At 37.8% G+C, this 14,551-nt stretch overlaps 1 protein-coding gene across 1 annotated transcript in view; it reads right to left on the bottom strand.

Annotated features, from left to right (window-relative positions):
* LOC109050250 (phosphatidylinositol 3,4,5-trisphosphate-dependent Rac exchanger 2 protein-like) overlaps positions 1 to 14,551 on the bottom strand; it is a 136,641-nt gene that overhangs the window by 104,157 nt on the left and 17,933 nt on the right. The window contains 2 exon segments of the mRNA XM_042752532.1: positions 92 to 214; positions 3,489 to 3,560. Coding sequence (XP_042608466.1) covers positions 92 to 214; positions 3,489 to 3,560 — 195 coding nt within the window.

Here is a 14,551-nt window from a genome sequence, read left to right as displayed (position 1 = left end):
GCTTAAACCGAGAAGGTTTTTTTTTTCAGCAGGGATGTGGGATGTGTGGTAATACAGTGAGAATAAGAGAGAGTGGCAGACAGAGACTTACAAAGTGCAGGAAGCAGCGTCCCACTTCATGATACGGGTTGGGGTCGGGCTGCAGAAGCTCTTCAACCATGGACAGGAAGTCCCTGTGCACAGACAGGATCTCTTCCAGGTTAGAAAACAGCACCTGTGGGGCGAATGCATGGAAAGATTGACTTATTAACTGAGCAACGTTGTCTGAATCTGGAAAACCAACAATGCACTGCAAAAACTGAGGATGAAAAGGACTAAAAATGTATGGAAGTGACTTTAACAGTCCATTTTAGAAAAAATATCAAACTAATATCAACAATAGAAACAATAGAAATATAGTTAAAACTCAAGACAATTTTTAAGACATTTAGTGTGATATTTTAAATCTAAATATCACACTAAATGAAGAAGGCACATACAGGCCCGTTTAAAGTTTGCCAAAGAACATCTAAATGATTCAGAGAAGGCCTGGGATAAAGTTCTGTGGTCAGATGAGACCAAAATTGAGCTCTTTGGCATTAAAGGTGCGATAGGTGATTGTCTTCAGAAACATTTTTTGTTATGCTGGTTGAAAGTCTCTTCACATCCCGATAGCAATCATTGAGTTAAGTGGTCTAAATGTATTTACCTGTATTTATATATTTTGTGGAGGCGTAGGACCAAGAAATGTTCGTCCAATCAAAATGCTCGGTCTGAACGTTTTAATTTGCTTTGCTATATGAATTGTGTACCGATCGATGTGATCCCTACACAGTGTTCATTGCTGAGCAGGGGAAATCTGTTTAAGTTTACTTCACTTCAGAATATGGGCTGGAATTGGGAACCGTTGATGAAGCTTATTGTAGTAATGTTGTCTCTAGTATTCTGGTCTGTGAGCGTATATGTGTTCAGGGGCGTGGCTTTGGATGGCGATTGCAGGGAGGGTGGGACGTTCACTTTCAGTGCTATCAGGCTAGAGTTAGCATTCTCCAAGATCTCCTACAACACCTTTAACTCGACTCTCCGTGTTTGGAGGGAGAGAAATGCTGACTATGACCCCAAGAACACCATCGCTACAGTCAAGCACAGAGGTGGAAACATTATGCTTTGGGGCTGTTTTTCTGCTAAGGGTACAGGACGACTTCACCGCATCGAGGGGCAAATGGACGGGACCATGTACTGTAAAATCTTGGACGAGAACCTCCCTCCCTCAGCCAGAACACTGAAGATGGGTCATGGATGGGTCTTCCAGCATGACAATGACCTGAAACATACCGTCAAGGCAACAAAGGAGTGGTTCAAGAAGAAGCACATTAAAGTCATGGCGTGGCCTAGCCAGTCTCCAGACCTCAATCCTATAGAAAATCTGTGGAGGGAGCTGAAACTTTGAGTTGCCAAATAACAGCCAAGAAACCTTAAGGATTTAGAGAGGATATGTAAAGAGGATTGAATCAAAATCCCACCTGAGATGTGTGCAAACCTGGTGACCAACTACAAAAAAACCTTTTACCTCTGTGCTGGCCAACAAGGTTTTATGCACCAGGTACTAAGCCATGTTTTGCTTGGGAATCAAATACTTATTTCACTCACTGAAATGCAAATCAATTTCTAACCTTTTTTTGGTTGGTATTCTGTCTCTATACATTAAAATAAACCTATCATAAAAAATGACAGACACTTAATTTCATTGTAAGTGGGCAAACTTACAAAATCAGCAAGGGTTAAAAAATAAATATTTTCCCCACTGTATAATCCAAATATTCAATAACTCTGAATGAACCTCTGAATGACCTTTGCAGAGTGAGAATCCCACACAAATGTCCTCAAACACTAATGTTCAGACATGCTCTAAAACATGCAAACAGCATTTTGAGCTTGTTTACATGACTGAGTGTTCAAGCACTCACCGTTCTGTCCCACTGAGAATGCATTAAGTTTACTGCCATGCACCACTAACCATGCTGAACATTTATTGTTTACAACCGTTTGGTTCACCATGCAAGAAATAATTCCCATTTTGCAAATTATAAATATGCTAATTTTGTCAATTTGCTCACTCTCATGTATGGCATGTCATAATTCATCACAAGACATAAAGGAACTTGATGCATGATGTCACTAGCCGCATTTCCACTGTCGGGCCAGTGCGAGCCATGGCTTAAAACGGGCCGGGCGGGGCTAATAGCCTCGGGCCAGTAGCACGAGGCCAGAATAGCGCAGCAGTTCAGTCAGTGTACTGTTTGAGTAAATGAATTACTCCGGGATATTGGTTTATTTGAACTCAGAGGGAGTGTCAGCCATGTTAAAAAAGTTAACAGCTTAAGTCATTTATGGATTAATGCTTATTGTTGACGCGAACCGTTTCAAACGATTCAATTCGATTTGGTGAACTGGTTCAAGAAGATCCGGTTACATCGAGTGATTCGTTCGCGAACCGGATATCACTAAACTGCAGTGCTGTGAACGCGCTCATAACAGACCCGGGAGAGAAGACAAGGCTGAATAAAGTCGTAGTTTTTGATATTTTTGGACCAAAAATGTATTTTCGATGCTTCAAAAAATTCTAACGGACCCTCTGATGCCACATGGACTACTTTGAAGATGTTTTTATTACCTTTCTGGACGTGGACACTATACCGTACATACATTCTCAATGGAGGGACAGAAAGCTCTCGGACTAAATCTAAAATATCTTAAACTGTGTTCCAAAGATGAACAGAGGTCTTCCGGGTTTGGAACGACATGAGGGTGAGTCATTAATGACATAATTTTCATTTTTGGGTGAACTATCCCTTTAACTAAATTTTCAAATAGAGACTGAAATAGTATTTATTTAGAAAATGTACTCTGATAATTTTATATTTTGTAAATTAAAAAAAAGTTACCAAGGCAACATTTCTAAGTTTCAAGTTTAATTTCTAATCTAATGTTTATTTTATTTTAGCTTTATTTAAATTACTGAAAATTACTTTTAATAATAATTATAATATTCAAACGTAGCGTTAGTTCTGGCGGGTCACTTTAGTCAAGCTCGCATCAGCTGACTCTCAGCTGATCCCCATTTACTTATGGGAATACGACACCTATCTAAGCATTCATATATAAGGTCCCCTCAGTATTATCAGCAGTTTTCGCATTGCTCAATAGCTAATTACCCCCCTTCATCCCCAGCTCCTCCTCTGCCAGTCAGGATTCAGCCTTCTGATTCTCCTTTGAATCAGACTAATTCTAAAATGTGTACATAAAACATTGCTTTCATTGAAACACGTGAAACTTTTGCTTTCACTGTATGGAAAATACATCTTTTGAGCTTCATGGAAGAAAAAAGTCATACTAGTTTGAAACAACATTAGGGTGTTTAAATGAATATAATGAACTATTCCTTTAACAAATATTAATTTTTTAAGCTTGAATGCACCCCTAAAACCAATAGTATGTCCAAAACTCACCTTGACAGTTTCCTCTGTGATATTCTTATCAATTTTAGACACAGCATACTGATTGAGGCGATGAAGAAGTACCTGTTGGGGACACAGGAAAGAGGAGAATGTAAATAGTCAGCAAACAGACAGAACTGTCTTCTTCCTGCACATGGTCATCTGTCTGAGAAAGACTGAGTTGAATATCCAATTGCACCAAGTTGGATGAAGAGGCACTGACCGACAGAAACTAAAGCAAACCACAGCCAACACTAACGATACAACATGAAATCCAATTTCACCTCCGGATTACAGACAGCAGGGAATACATAACAAATGCAATTTACAACCTTCCCAAGGAGAAAGAGTAGGATGCCACAATACTGGGGATCTGACAAAACAGGACTTGAGATAAAAACAACAGGAAGGAAGAGTGACTGCATTTGCCAAGAGACCAGAAATAATGAATACAGTAATCTCAAGCACAGAGGTTGATGAATAGCTGTGTCCACAAGTCACTTTGCATGAAGGAAATTTGAGTAAACACAAATAAATCCTATCATATGGTAAGATCTCTATTTGGAGCAGAGAACTCTGATGGGGAGAATCATTTTAATATAAGCTAAACTATTCATATCTTATCTGTATCACTGTGTCATACTTGCTTTTTCTATTATAAAACAGCCTGAGATAATTGAGCTGTCATGTCTGGATTATGAACATCTCAAAGCTATATAAATAAAAGTGTGGTATCTTAGTTGTGGTTGTACATCTTGTTGATTTGTTAATATGAGCGAGGCAAAGGTGGTCAGAAGCTCATTCAGAAATGTTTGGTTTGTGAAATATGCACACTAAATACATAGTACGTGTTTAAACAAAGCCTGAAAGAACATCCTGCATCACGGACCCAGCGCTGTTGAACTGCTTAGAGATTCATGATAATACAGTTCACATGCCGATTCAATTTTCCATGTTTTTAAACACAGTTCAGATTATAATATTGCCAAGATTACAATGATTTTTCTAAAGAATGCGACTAGAATATTTTCGCAACATACGTTTACATGGACATCAGTAATCTAATTATTTACATAATTCTAAATATTATGTTATTAATATATTATGATTAAGGTGTTTACATGAGTTGCTTTTAGAATATTCCTTTCATGTTCCCATTTTACATGTTATAGTACATAGATCGATTAATGGCACACGTAATTACATCCCCGCGCAACTCCATCTGACGTCTCCTCCAGAATTTCAAGTATAAATATATAGTTTGTCTTCGTTATGATGCCATATTTGGGTGTTTCAGTTTTAAATTTACTGAAAGCTTCAAGTGCAGTTAATTATTTATCATGCTATATGTGCAAACAGACAACAGCGTTGTTAAAGCCATGCTCTGTTTTTTCCATCAAACGGCTGACCACTGCCATGTGTGTATCCTGTTGCAAAATGTGGCGAAAAGTCCTACAAGACGGTAATAATGTGATTAAGGTGTGTACATGTTTATACTGCACTTCAATAATGTGACTAAAATAGAAATACTCCATAGCCCCTTTCACACTGCGATTCCGGCAAATACACGGGTAATGTGTCCCGGCATTTGTACCCGGGTCGCTAGATTTTGCATTTTCACACTGCCAGTGATTACCCGGAATATGTGCGTTCATTCACACACAACCCGTAAAGGTCCCGTAAAGACACGTGATATCAGGGTGTGACGTGTAATGTACGTACGAGTCGAAAACGCTAGGCACGTTAACTTTCACTAAAGCTGGCGAATGATCTCAGCTTCAGAGCGGAAAGTAAGGAACTAACTGATCTCAGCTTCGTTACAGTTTGCACATATTTTTTCGTCGCGAACGTTGATCTTCCTTCAAAACAGCCGGTAAAAGAGTCGTGCGATAACGCGCGTTATCACTTCGACAAGGAATTAGATCTGGCTTTTGTTCACACAGCGCTCGTTCCGGGACTGAACCCGGCACTGTTACTAGGTCCTCGACCTGGGTTCAATCCCGGAATCAATCCCGGGACGTGTTTGCTTTCACACAGAAGTCGACACGGCAATGTTCCGGCAATTTGCCGGGTGCAACATGCAGTGTGAAAGGGGCTCATGTCTTTGTGTTTACTTTGAGTATGACTTAAGTTGGATTAAGGTAATCAAAAATCTCTGTCTACATGGTGGATTATTAATCAGAGTATTGTCTTTATTGCCTTAAAATTGGAATATTGTTGTCCATGTTAGGGGTCGACCGATTATCGGCATGGCCGATTATCGGCGCCGATATTAAGCATTTTTATTGTTATCGGCATCGGCCATTTTCAAAACCGATTTGTCGATAAAACCATTTTATTTTGAAATGCGCGATCTGGCACTGATCCAGCCACCTCAGTCAGAGCGCACCGTTCTGTGGCCTAGACTAAGCCCCGACCATCGTCCGTCTGATTTGTTGGGAGTCACGAGCCTGGCCAATCAATACGGCTGGCGCGGCTGGAAAATGTTCAGTTCTCACACCGAAAGCACAGGAGCTGCTTCAGTGATCATCATCACACATCAATAAGTTATCTCTCGAAGGTAAACGTTCCTGAAGTTGCAATAAATCACTACACTGAAGTTGCAAAACACCTAAATATAATCGATTTATGATGACAAGCCCCGTTCAGTTATTATACTGTGAATTCCCGGTCAATGTCCGTCATTGCAGTGATATGCTTTAACGGATCATCACATCAGTGCTGAGATAGTGAAACTGAAACCTACTTCTCTCACAATTCGGCCAACTTAACGTTATATTGTGAATAGATTATCAACACGAATGAATTCACTCACGTCTGCTGCGTTTTTTTTTTTTTGTGTTGTTCACATAGCTTCACTGAACAGCGTCCGTTCCGTTAGGGCTCTTAGTCAAAAAAAAATGCGCATATTTGGAGAAATATTGCTTTATTCTAACATGATTGCAAAATAATTTATCATACAGATTCAGAATTACCATTATGCAATTTTGAAGAGCTGAAAGGGCATCAAGCGCGAGCTCTGACGCCCTGACGCGACGCGAGCTCCTTATTCCTGATTTAGTTATCTCCGCGGCCGCGCTCTCTCATTTCACTAATAACCAGGGTGCGATTTGCCGGGGGGGATGGGGGGATTCCCCTTCTGGTCTATGCATCCCTGCCTCTGCTGAATTACTTTTATTCCCGGTGGGGATAAAAACATCATGCAAACCCGCTCTGACGTCCAGATCTGAATCAAATGATTCGCGATACGCGATCCGATTGAAGCGCATCGAAACAGTGAATCATTTTGCGACGCAATGGTTTAACTGATTCGGAGTTTCAAAAAGCTCCGTTGTGTTCTTTGCTCGCTTTCTAGATGTAATTTGTTGTTTGAATAACCGTGGACATTAAATCATTACAATTAATAGGCCTAACGTAGGCTTAGAATGTTTTTATTAAACTGAGATCACACTAAATACAATTTCCGTCGTATTAAAAAAACATTTCATAAAATTTTTCAAAAGCACCCCCCCCTCTGTTTATTTCACAAATCGCACCCTGCTAATAACCCTATGCCAATAACGTAAATTGTCAATAATCTCACATTGCACGTTTCTGGATGACGCTGTCCTGTATACTTCCTAGTTTGTATCGCCGTGATAAACAGTCTAAAAAAAAAAAAACACTATTACAATATGGGTTGTGTGTGATTTTAATGCAATTCTGGGTTGCAAATAAAATGCTAAATATAACACACACACACATACATACACACTAAATATAACACACACACACACACACACACACACACATATATATATATATATATATATATATATATTATTTTCCATTATTTGTTCATTTGTTGCTGTTTACATTTGCTTTAAGTTTTACTTAGTTTACAGAATGCTGCTGATGGATGCTCCCAGCACTTTTTATGCTTGTTGTTATTATTAATATTAATGTTGTTATTATGAACAGTTCTCAGAATTAAAGATGTGTTAAAATAATTTAAAGAGAGTCTTTGTCAGAGGGCCTTTTTATTCTTAATTTTGACATTAATTTGCATTTTTACACTAGACACATATCGGTTCAAAATATCGGTTATCGGTCTCCTTGATCTGTAATAATCGGTATCGGCATCGGCCCTGAAAAATGCATATCGGTCGATCCCTATTTCATGTTAATTTAGTTAAAATTGGTTTATTGTTAGTGTGCTAGAGGTTTAAAGATTGGTTCATTTTGGTGAATCAGTTCAAGTTGTTTCAGTTAACCGATCCCTTGGTCTGATTCAGTGATGTAAGATATCACATAAGTGCTAACAAAAGTCTCCAGGTGATACTGTTCCCAAAATGTTGTAATAACAAAACTAGTAAATAGGTGTGTATGACTCTTCATATAGATGAAGAGATTCAAAAGGTGATATTTCACTGAAAATGATACCTGCAAAACTACTATTTAATGACAGTACAGAAAACGAGGCATTTCCTGTTAGCATATCAGTCTTGGCTGTGCTGTAAACAGCTCGTCCTCACTGCTGAGTGAGTGGGTCTATAACACTAGGCCAAATAACCAAAGAGAAGCCCTCAACCGGCAAGATAATCACATGCAAACTGTGCTGATTACAAGGCTGAGAACTAACCACTTACATATTTCATCAACTAAAATTGAACAGTTCCAGAACACTCTCAAAACGAAAATCAAAATGAAAGGGCGAATAAGGAAGGAGGCAATGAAACCCGGCTCTTGATTGCAGCTCGGCTGCGCAGCTAAAGCCTCAGTGCTGATTATGTTTCTGTAGATGTGCTCCACGGCTACACCGGCTGATTAGCAAGTCTAATGAACATGCATGTGAAGTGTCTGCGAACAGCAACTTGCATTGGCTTGACAGGGCTGCTAGTTTGCGCTAACAACATGTAACTTCAGTTTACATTTACATACGGTTTCATGTAATCAGAGCTTTAAAACAAGTCCCACTGCGATGAGATTCTGCAGCTTTTAACCTTCCACAGCAAATGCTAGTCTCATTAGATCAAAAAATGACTGCTTGCAATAGAGATTTAAGAGAAAGTTGACCCAGAAATCTCTGGAGGACAAAAAAATATATTTGGAAGAATGTTGGTGACCAAATTGTTTCAGGTCCCATTGACTTCTATAGTTTTTTTTGTCCATACTATGAAAGTCAATGGGACTCAAAACTGTTTGGACACCAACAACCTTCTGTGTTCCACAGAAAAAAGAAAGCCATACAAGTTTGAACCAACATGAGTGTAAGTAAATGAAGACTGATTTTTAATTTTTGGGTCAACCATTTCTCTTAAGTTTCCTGTTTTGTCTACAGTCACTGAAAAAAAACTGATTCCAGTACCCATTGAGCATGAGACTTGGGTCACTAAGGAACTTCAGGGTGGAAAGGTGGATGTGATCCAAGGAGACTGCAGGAAAAAACAGCTTGTCCCTTTCAAACAACACCTCACAAGAATTTAGTCCAAAACACTTACTCACAAACACGTGGATGTGAACCACATGCAGACAAGCTCAAATACACCTGCTGGCCACCATCACGTCTTCTTCAGCTTCAGACGGATGCTTGCTGCATTAAATCCAACCTTTATTAGACTGCCAGATGACCGAATATGAGAGCGCTCTGAACCTGCACTGAGCCATGAAGTCATACTCATACTAATATCTTCACCAGGAGCCAGCAGGGTTTCAGTTAACATCATAGAAAAATATTCAGACTGAACGCAAATTCTAGGGGGGGTCTGTCCACCCTAATCTAAAATAGAATTCTTTAGCAACATTATAAATGTCTTTACTGTCACTTTAATAAAAGTATTAACTTCTTTCCAAAAACTCTTATCGACCCCAAACTTTTGAACGTTATAGTGTACATGTACATACGTATGTATGTGCAATCCTTGTCATTACCTCTATTTACTGCCTTTAGGAAGCAATAAATGTATAGTGGCATGTATGTGTTTGAATATGTTTACGCATTTGTCCGGCTGAGCAGACATGCTGGCCGCCAAACTCCTACACAGTGGCTTTGGCTTATGCTATGTTTACATCTAGTGCGTATACATGCGTGTGTTGAAAATTACACAGTGCCAATCTTCATTGTATAACTTTCCAGTCACAGTTCGACTCCATTCAGTGGCCCCGCCTATTTCCTCATGACAGGCCATGGCTCTGTAACACCACTTATAGTTATGTAATACTAAATTGCAGCGTCTGATCCAAACCTTGAATGTTATGAGTACGGGAGGAATAGCTGTCAATGAATAGCTGTCAAAAATCAATGACAGCTTTGCACACAAGATTTCTGACACAAATCATTTTCCCTCCTATCACAACTTATGTATGACAGCCGAATGACAGCTGTAGAATATAGTCATGAAGAATAAATGTTATTCTCGTCTGCAACAACACAAGACAAGTAGAGAAATCAAACTCAAGCCCATCCAAAGTGAAACTAAAACTACATTGAATAATACAAGACTAGCGATGTGCTAATATTACAATTATGGCCAATAAATATAATCTGATATAATCTTTCATGTTATTGCCAATAACCAATAATAATGTTTTTTAAAATACATTTGTATTAAATAATACAGAAATGGACAACTAATCATATGTGGAAGAATCTATATATATATATATATATAACATATATATATATATATATATATATATATATATATATATATATATACACATATACATATATATATATATATATATACACATATACATATATATATTATATATATATATATATATATATATATATATATATATATATATACATATATATATATATATATATATATATATATATATATATATATATATATATATATATATATTACTGGCTGGCTGATTATTGGCTTATAACCAATATGGTACCAATTTATCATGCATACCTACTGTATACAAGAATATTTCATGCAAAATCTTCCTTTTTTCTCTCTTTTCCTTCAGTGCCCTTTTATTAAATATGAAAATCCTAAGGGGGAACAAAAAAACAGAGGTAACTAAACCTGTATTACAAGGTCACAGAATGGAAATACTGCACGACGTCTGCGGTCATTCACAGGTAACTTATACTTTTCATGCCGACCAAAATGCAGACACTCTCCATTCAAAACATAATTTTGTGAATGGCTTCTTTGTTCAGTGACGATCCAGTGATTCTCTGTTTTGTGGTAATTGGGCCAGGCTTTAATTCAGTCTGTGAAAGAAAACATTCAGAGCCTGCTGGACCCACCAAGACTACAGCACAGAATTTAAAGTCTGAGTATTTTTAGGAAGAGGAAAAAATTATAAAGATATTTATAATTGTTAATTATAAATTATCTTATTAGTATCTTATTCACATTGTTAGTTGTAAGACAGATTGCAACATAGACAAGACAGGTTATTAATTTGGTTATTCTATCACCTTAACTAAGTCAAGGGCTCAAGAGTTAGCTAATTAGGATGAACTAGTTAACCAAGCTGGTAGAGGATCTTTTTAACTATGAATACTAATAATAACAGTAATACTTATTATTATTATTGTTGTTGTTGTTATATAAAAATTTAATATTTTAATAAAAAATATTTATTTATCCTGTAAACTTCTTTATATTTGTTCATCATTAAATGACATCTGCACTCTCCCACAGTCATTCATTTTTCTTTTCTTCCAGAGAGATGATGAACCAAAGTCTGGAATCAGCCTCCTCCTTCACATACCCACACCAGGGCGTCTGAGGAAATGGCCTGTGCTTTTCTTCCTGTGGAGGAACAACTCAATTTACCAGGGCCTATTTCTGCACAACATCAACAAAGCCTGCATGCCATGAGGCTTTGTGACAGTGTGAGACTTTATACCAAATTCGGAGAAAGACAGCACGAGCAACAAAACACTTTTCATGGAAGATCCAAAAACAAGCCTGTGTATTATGGTGACTAATAACACCATCAGGATCCGCAGACCCCAATGGGAAACATCCACAGGAAACGCTTACTATAAATACATGCCCTGAGAGTTGACATGCTGGTTTGAGACATGCTAAAAACCCAGACAAGGCTGTTTTTCAATATATATATTAACCGCTTTATCGAACAATCAGACACCATACTACACCCTGCAGAGGCAACTTGCATATACTTGGTTTTTGGATGCTGGTCTTCAACATGAGACTGGGTATTGATTATGGCTGATATTAGATTCCAAAAAGAATCCAAGGAGCTGAGAATCTAGAATCAATTGCAAAGTTTGGAATCGATTCCATCAAAGGGAATCGACTCATTTTTAATAACCTTATCAATTCAATAGAACTAAATCAGATTACACTAGCCATACTGTGTATTTTTGATTCACTGAAAATAACCGGTTCATAAGAGCAATTTGTTTGTGAATCTGATAACAAAGCTGACCGATTCACAAACACGCTGTATGTTTTGAAGCCGCTAAAAAAAGACAGTTTATAGAAGTCTTTGATTATGAATCAGACTACACATATCATGCATACATTTTTGATTACTAAAAAGAACTAGTTCATAAGAGTCATACAGTATGTTCATGAATCAGATTATATTGGTCATGCTGTTTGTTTTTGATCAACTAAAAAGAGTCTTAAGAGCCATTTGTGTGTGAATCAGACTACATTGGTCACACTGCACGGTTTTGATTAATTAAAAACAAGTTCATATGAGTTGTTTGCTTATAAATGAGACTCAACTGGTCACGCTGTATGTTTTTTTTTAAATAAACAGTTTATAGTAGGCTTTTGTTTGAGAATCAGATTACACTGGTCACACTGTATGTTTATGATTTACTAAAAAGAACCGTTTCATGAAAGCAATTTATTTGTGAATCAGACTACACTGGTCACACTCTAGGTTTTTAATTTACTAAAAAGAACCAGTTCGTAAGAGTCATTGGTTTGTGAATTAGAATACACAGCTGTATGATTTTAAACCACTAAAAAGAAACGGTTCATTAGAGTCATTTATTTGTGAATCAGAATACACTGATCACACTGCATGTTTTTGATTAACTAAAAAGAACTGGTTCATAAGAGTCATCTATTTATGAATCGGACTACACTGGTCATGCTGTATGTTTTTAGCCACTAAAAAGAACCACATCATAAGTTTATGATGGGCTACACTAATCATGCAGGGGGTTTTTTTCCCAGTAAAAGAATCTGTTCATAAGAGTCATTGTTTGTGAAACAGACTAAACAACACAATATAGATTGCAAACCCTTATTCATAATACAGAAGTTGCTGAAAAAAAATGCATACAACTTCTGAAAATGTGAGAGAAAAAGACTAATCTTGGGATTTTAAAATCATTATCAGCATTGCTCAAATGTTAAGAATGTTATTAACTGAAAAATCTATCAGCCAGGCAAACCTAGCCAGGATTCTTAATTACCTTAGTCAGCTAACCATCAATCATAAACCAATTTGACTAGCTTCTCCAGCCAATTTTGTAGGCGAAGTGCAAGGCTATGCTGGTCCACTACCTAAACCTGAACAAAAACAGACAGGAATTGTTCTTCTAGCTGTTCTTTTCTTGTATTTGAGAAAAACTGGCATGTAACCTCCATATTTTCAATCCCACTACAACTCATGAGGTTGATATGAAGTGCAATGGTTTTAGAGCCATGATTGTGTCATATTAGCTCCCATGACGAATTGTCCAAGTGTCTCAATGACAAGCAAATGTTCAGTGTAACAGCATTTCAAAGTCTCCTATTATTATATTTATAAAAGCCAATTCAGTGTTACTGCATGTGCAGTTCAAAGCTAATTGTTATGCATCAAGGGGTCAAAATCCCATTACAGACTGGCATTTGAATGCCCATGGTGACTAAGCTGAATTTTAAGCTGTGCGTTTTAAGCTCAGTCAGCATGCGTGGCACACACGACTGTGCTATTGATTGGAATTCTGTCTTGGGTTATTCAATAAAGCCATTTTTACTGGATCTGATGCGATTGGGGTTCTTGGAAACTCAGACTTTGTCGCAATTGGACGCTGTCAGCGGAGGGAAAGAGAGAAAACAACTTTGTCTTTCCTTTTGGAAATCCCTAAAGACAGCTTGAATGTCAATGAAAAGGGCCGGCCAAAAGTTCCCCCTCCAAGTGCTCTGGGATCAATGCCATCTTTGTGTATGAATGAACAGTGGCCCTCACTAACCCCTTCAGCATGCCAGTCACTCCGCTGGAGACCGGGACTTGTTAGCAGAGCACAAGAGACAGGGAAGATGGCACCAGCGGCCTGTCGCAGATCACAGTGGAGCCACAAAGGACAATCCTGCAAAGGTTTGAGGTGAATCAGACTTTGGAAGGCATTGTGGAGTCTGTCAATGAATACGAATTGGGGCTTAGTTTTAAAAACTGTACTTGCGGCTTCCCGCTCCCAGGCGCTAGCCTTTAACTGACCCATGCGATGAAACACTGCTCGTTCAATTTGTCTCCTGGGTTGGACTGTTGATTATTTGTGGATTGAATAACAAATCAGAGATAAAGAAGCACTGCAGCCAGGACTGGCAAAGAACTGACAAAATCCTCAAGCTGTTTCAAGCATCAGGTCTCAAAATAAGTCATGATCTTATACATGCATCTTTACACAGCCCAGAAATTGTGCTCAGGAAGAGTTTCAAAGAGAATTGATACAACCTTGGTATTTCAATTATCAGTTCAATTTGAATGCAGTAAGACATTAATATATTTTTACTCAGCAAGGATGCATCAAAAGTGACACTAAAGACATTTACAATGTTACAAAAATCTACATTTCAAATAAATGCTGCTCTTTTAAACTTTCTATTCATCAAACAAAAAATGTATTGCATTTTCCACACAATTATTAGGCAGCACAACTGTTTTCAGTATTAAAGGGATAGTTTACCCAAACATTAAAATTATGCAATGACTTACCCTCAAGCAATTCTAGGTGTATATGACTTTCTTCTTTCAGAGGAATACAATCAGAGTTATATTAAAAAATGTCCTGGCTCTTCCAAGCCTTATAATGGCAGTGAATGGCTGTTGAGATTTTAAAGCCCAAAAAAGTGCAGCCATCCATCATA

Source organism: Cyprinus carpio, chromosome B24 (assembly GCF_018340385.1).
Source record: "Cyprinus carpio isolate SPL01 chromosome B24, ASM1834038v1, whole genome shotgun sequence".
Lineage (NCBI taxonomy): Eukaryota > Metazoa > Chordata > Actinopteri > Cypriniformes > Cyprinidae > Cyprinus > Cyprinus carpio.
The sequence above is the reverse complement of the archived record's forward strand: the minus strand, read 5'-3'. Positions and strand labels throughout refer to the sequence as shown.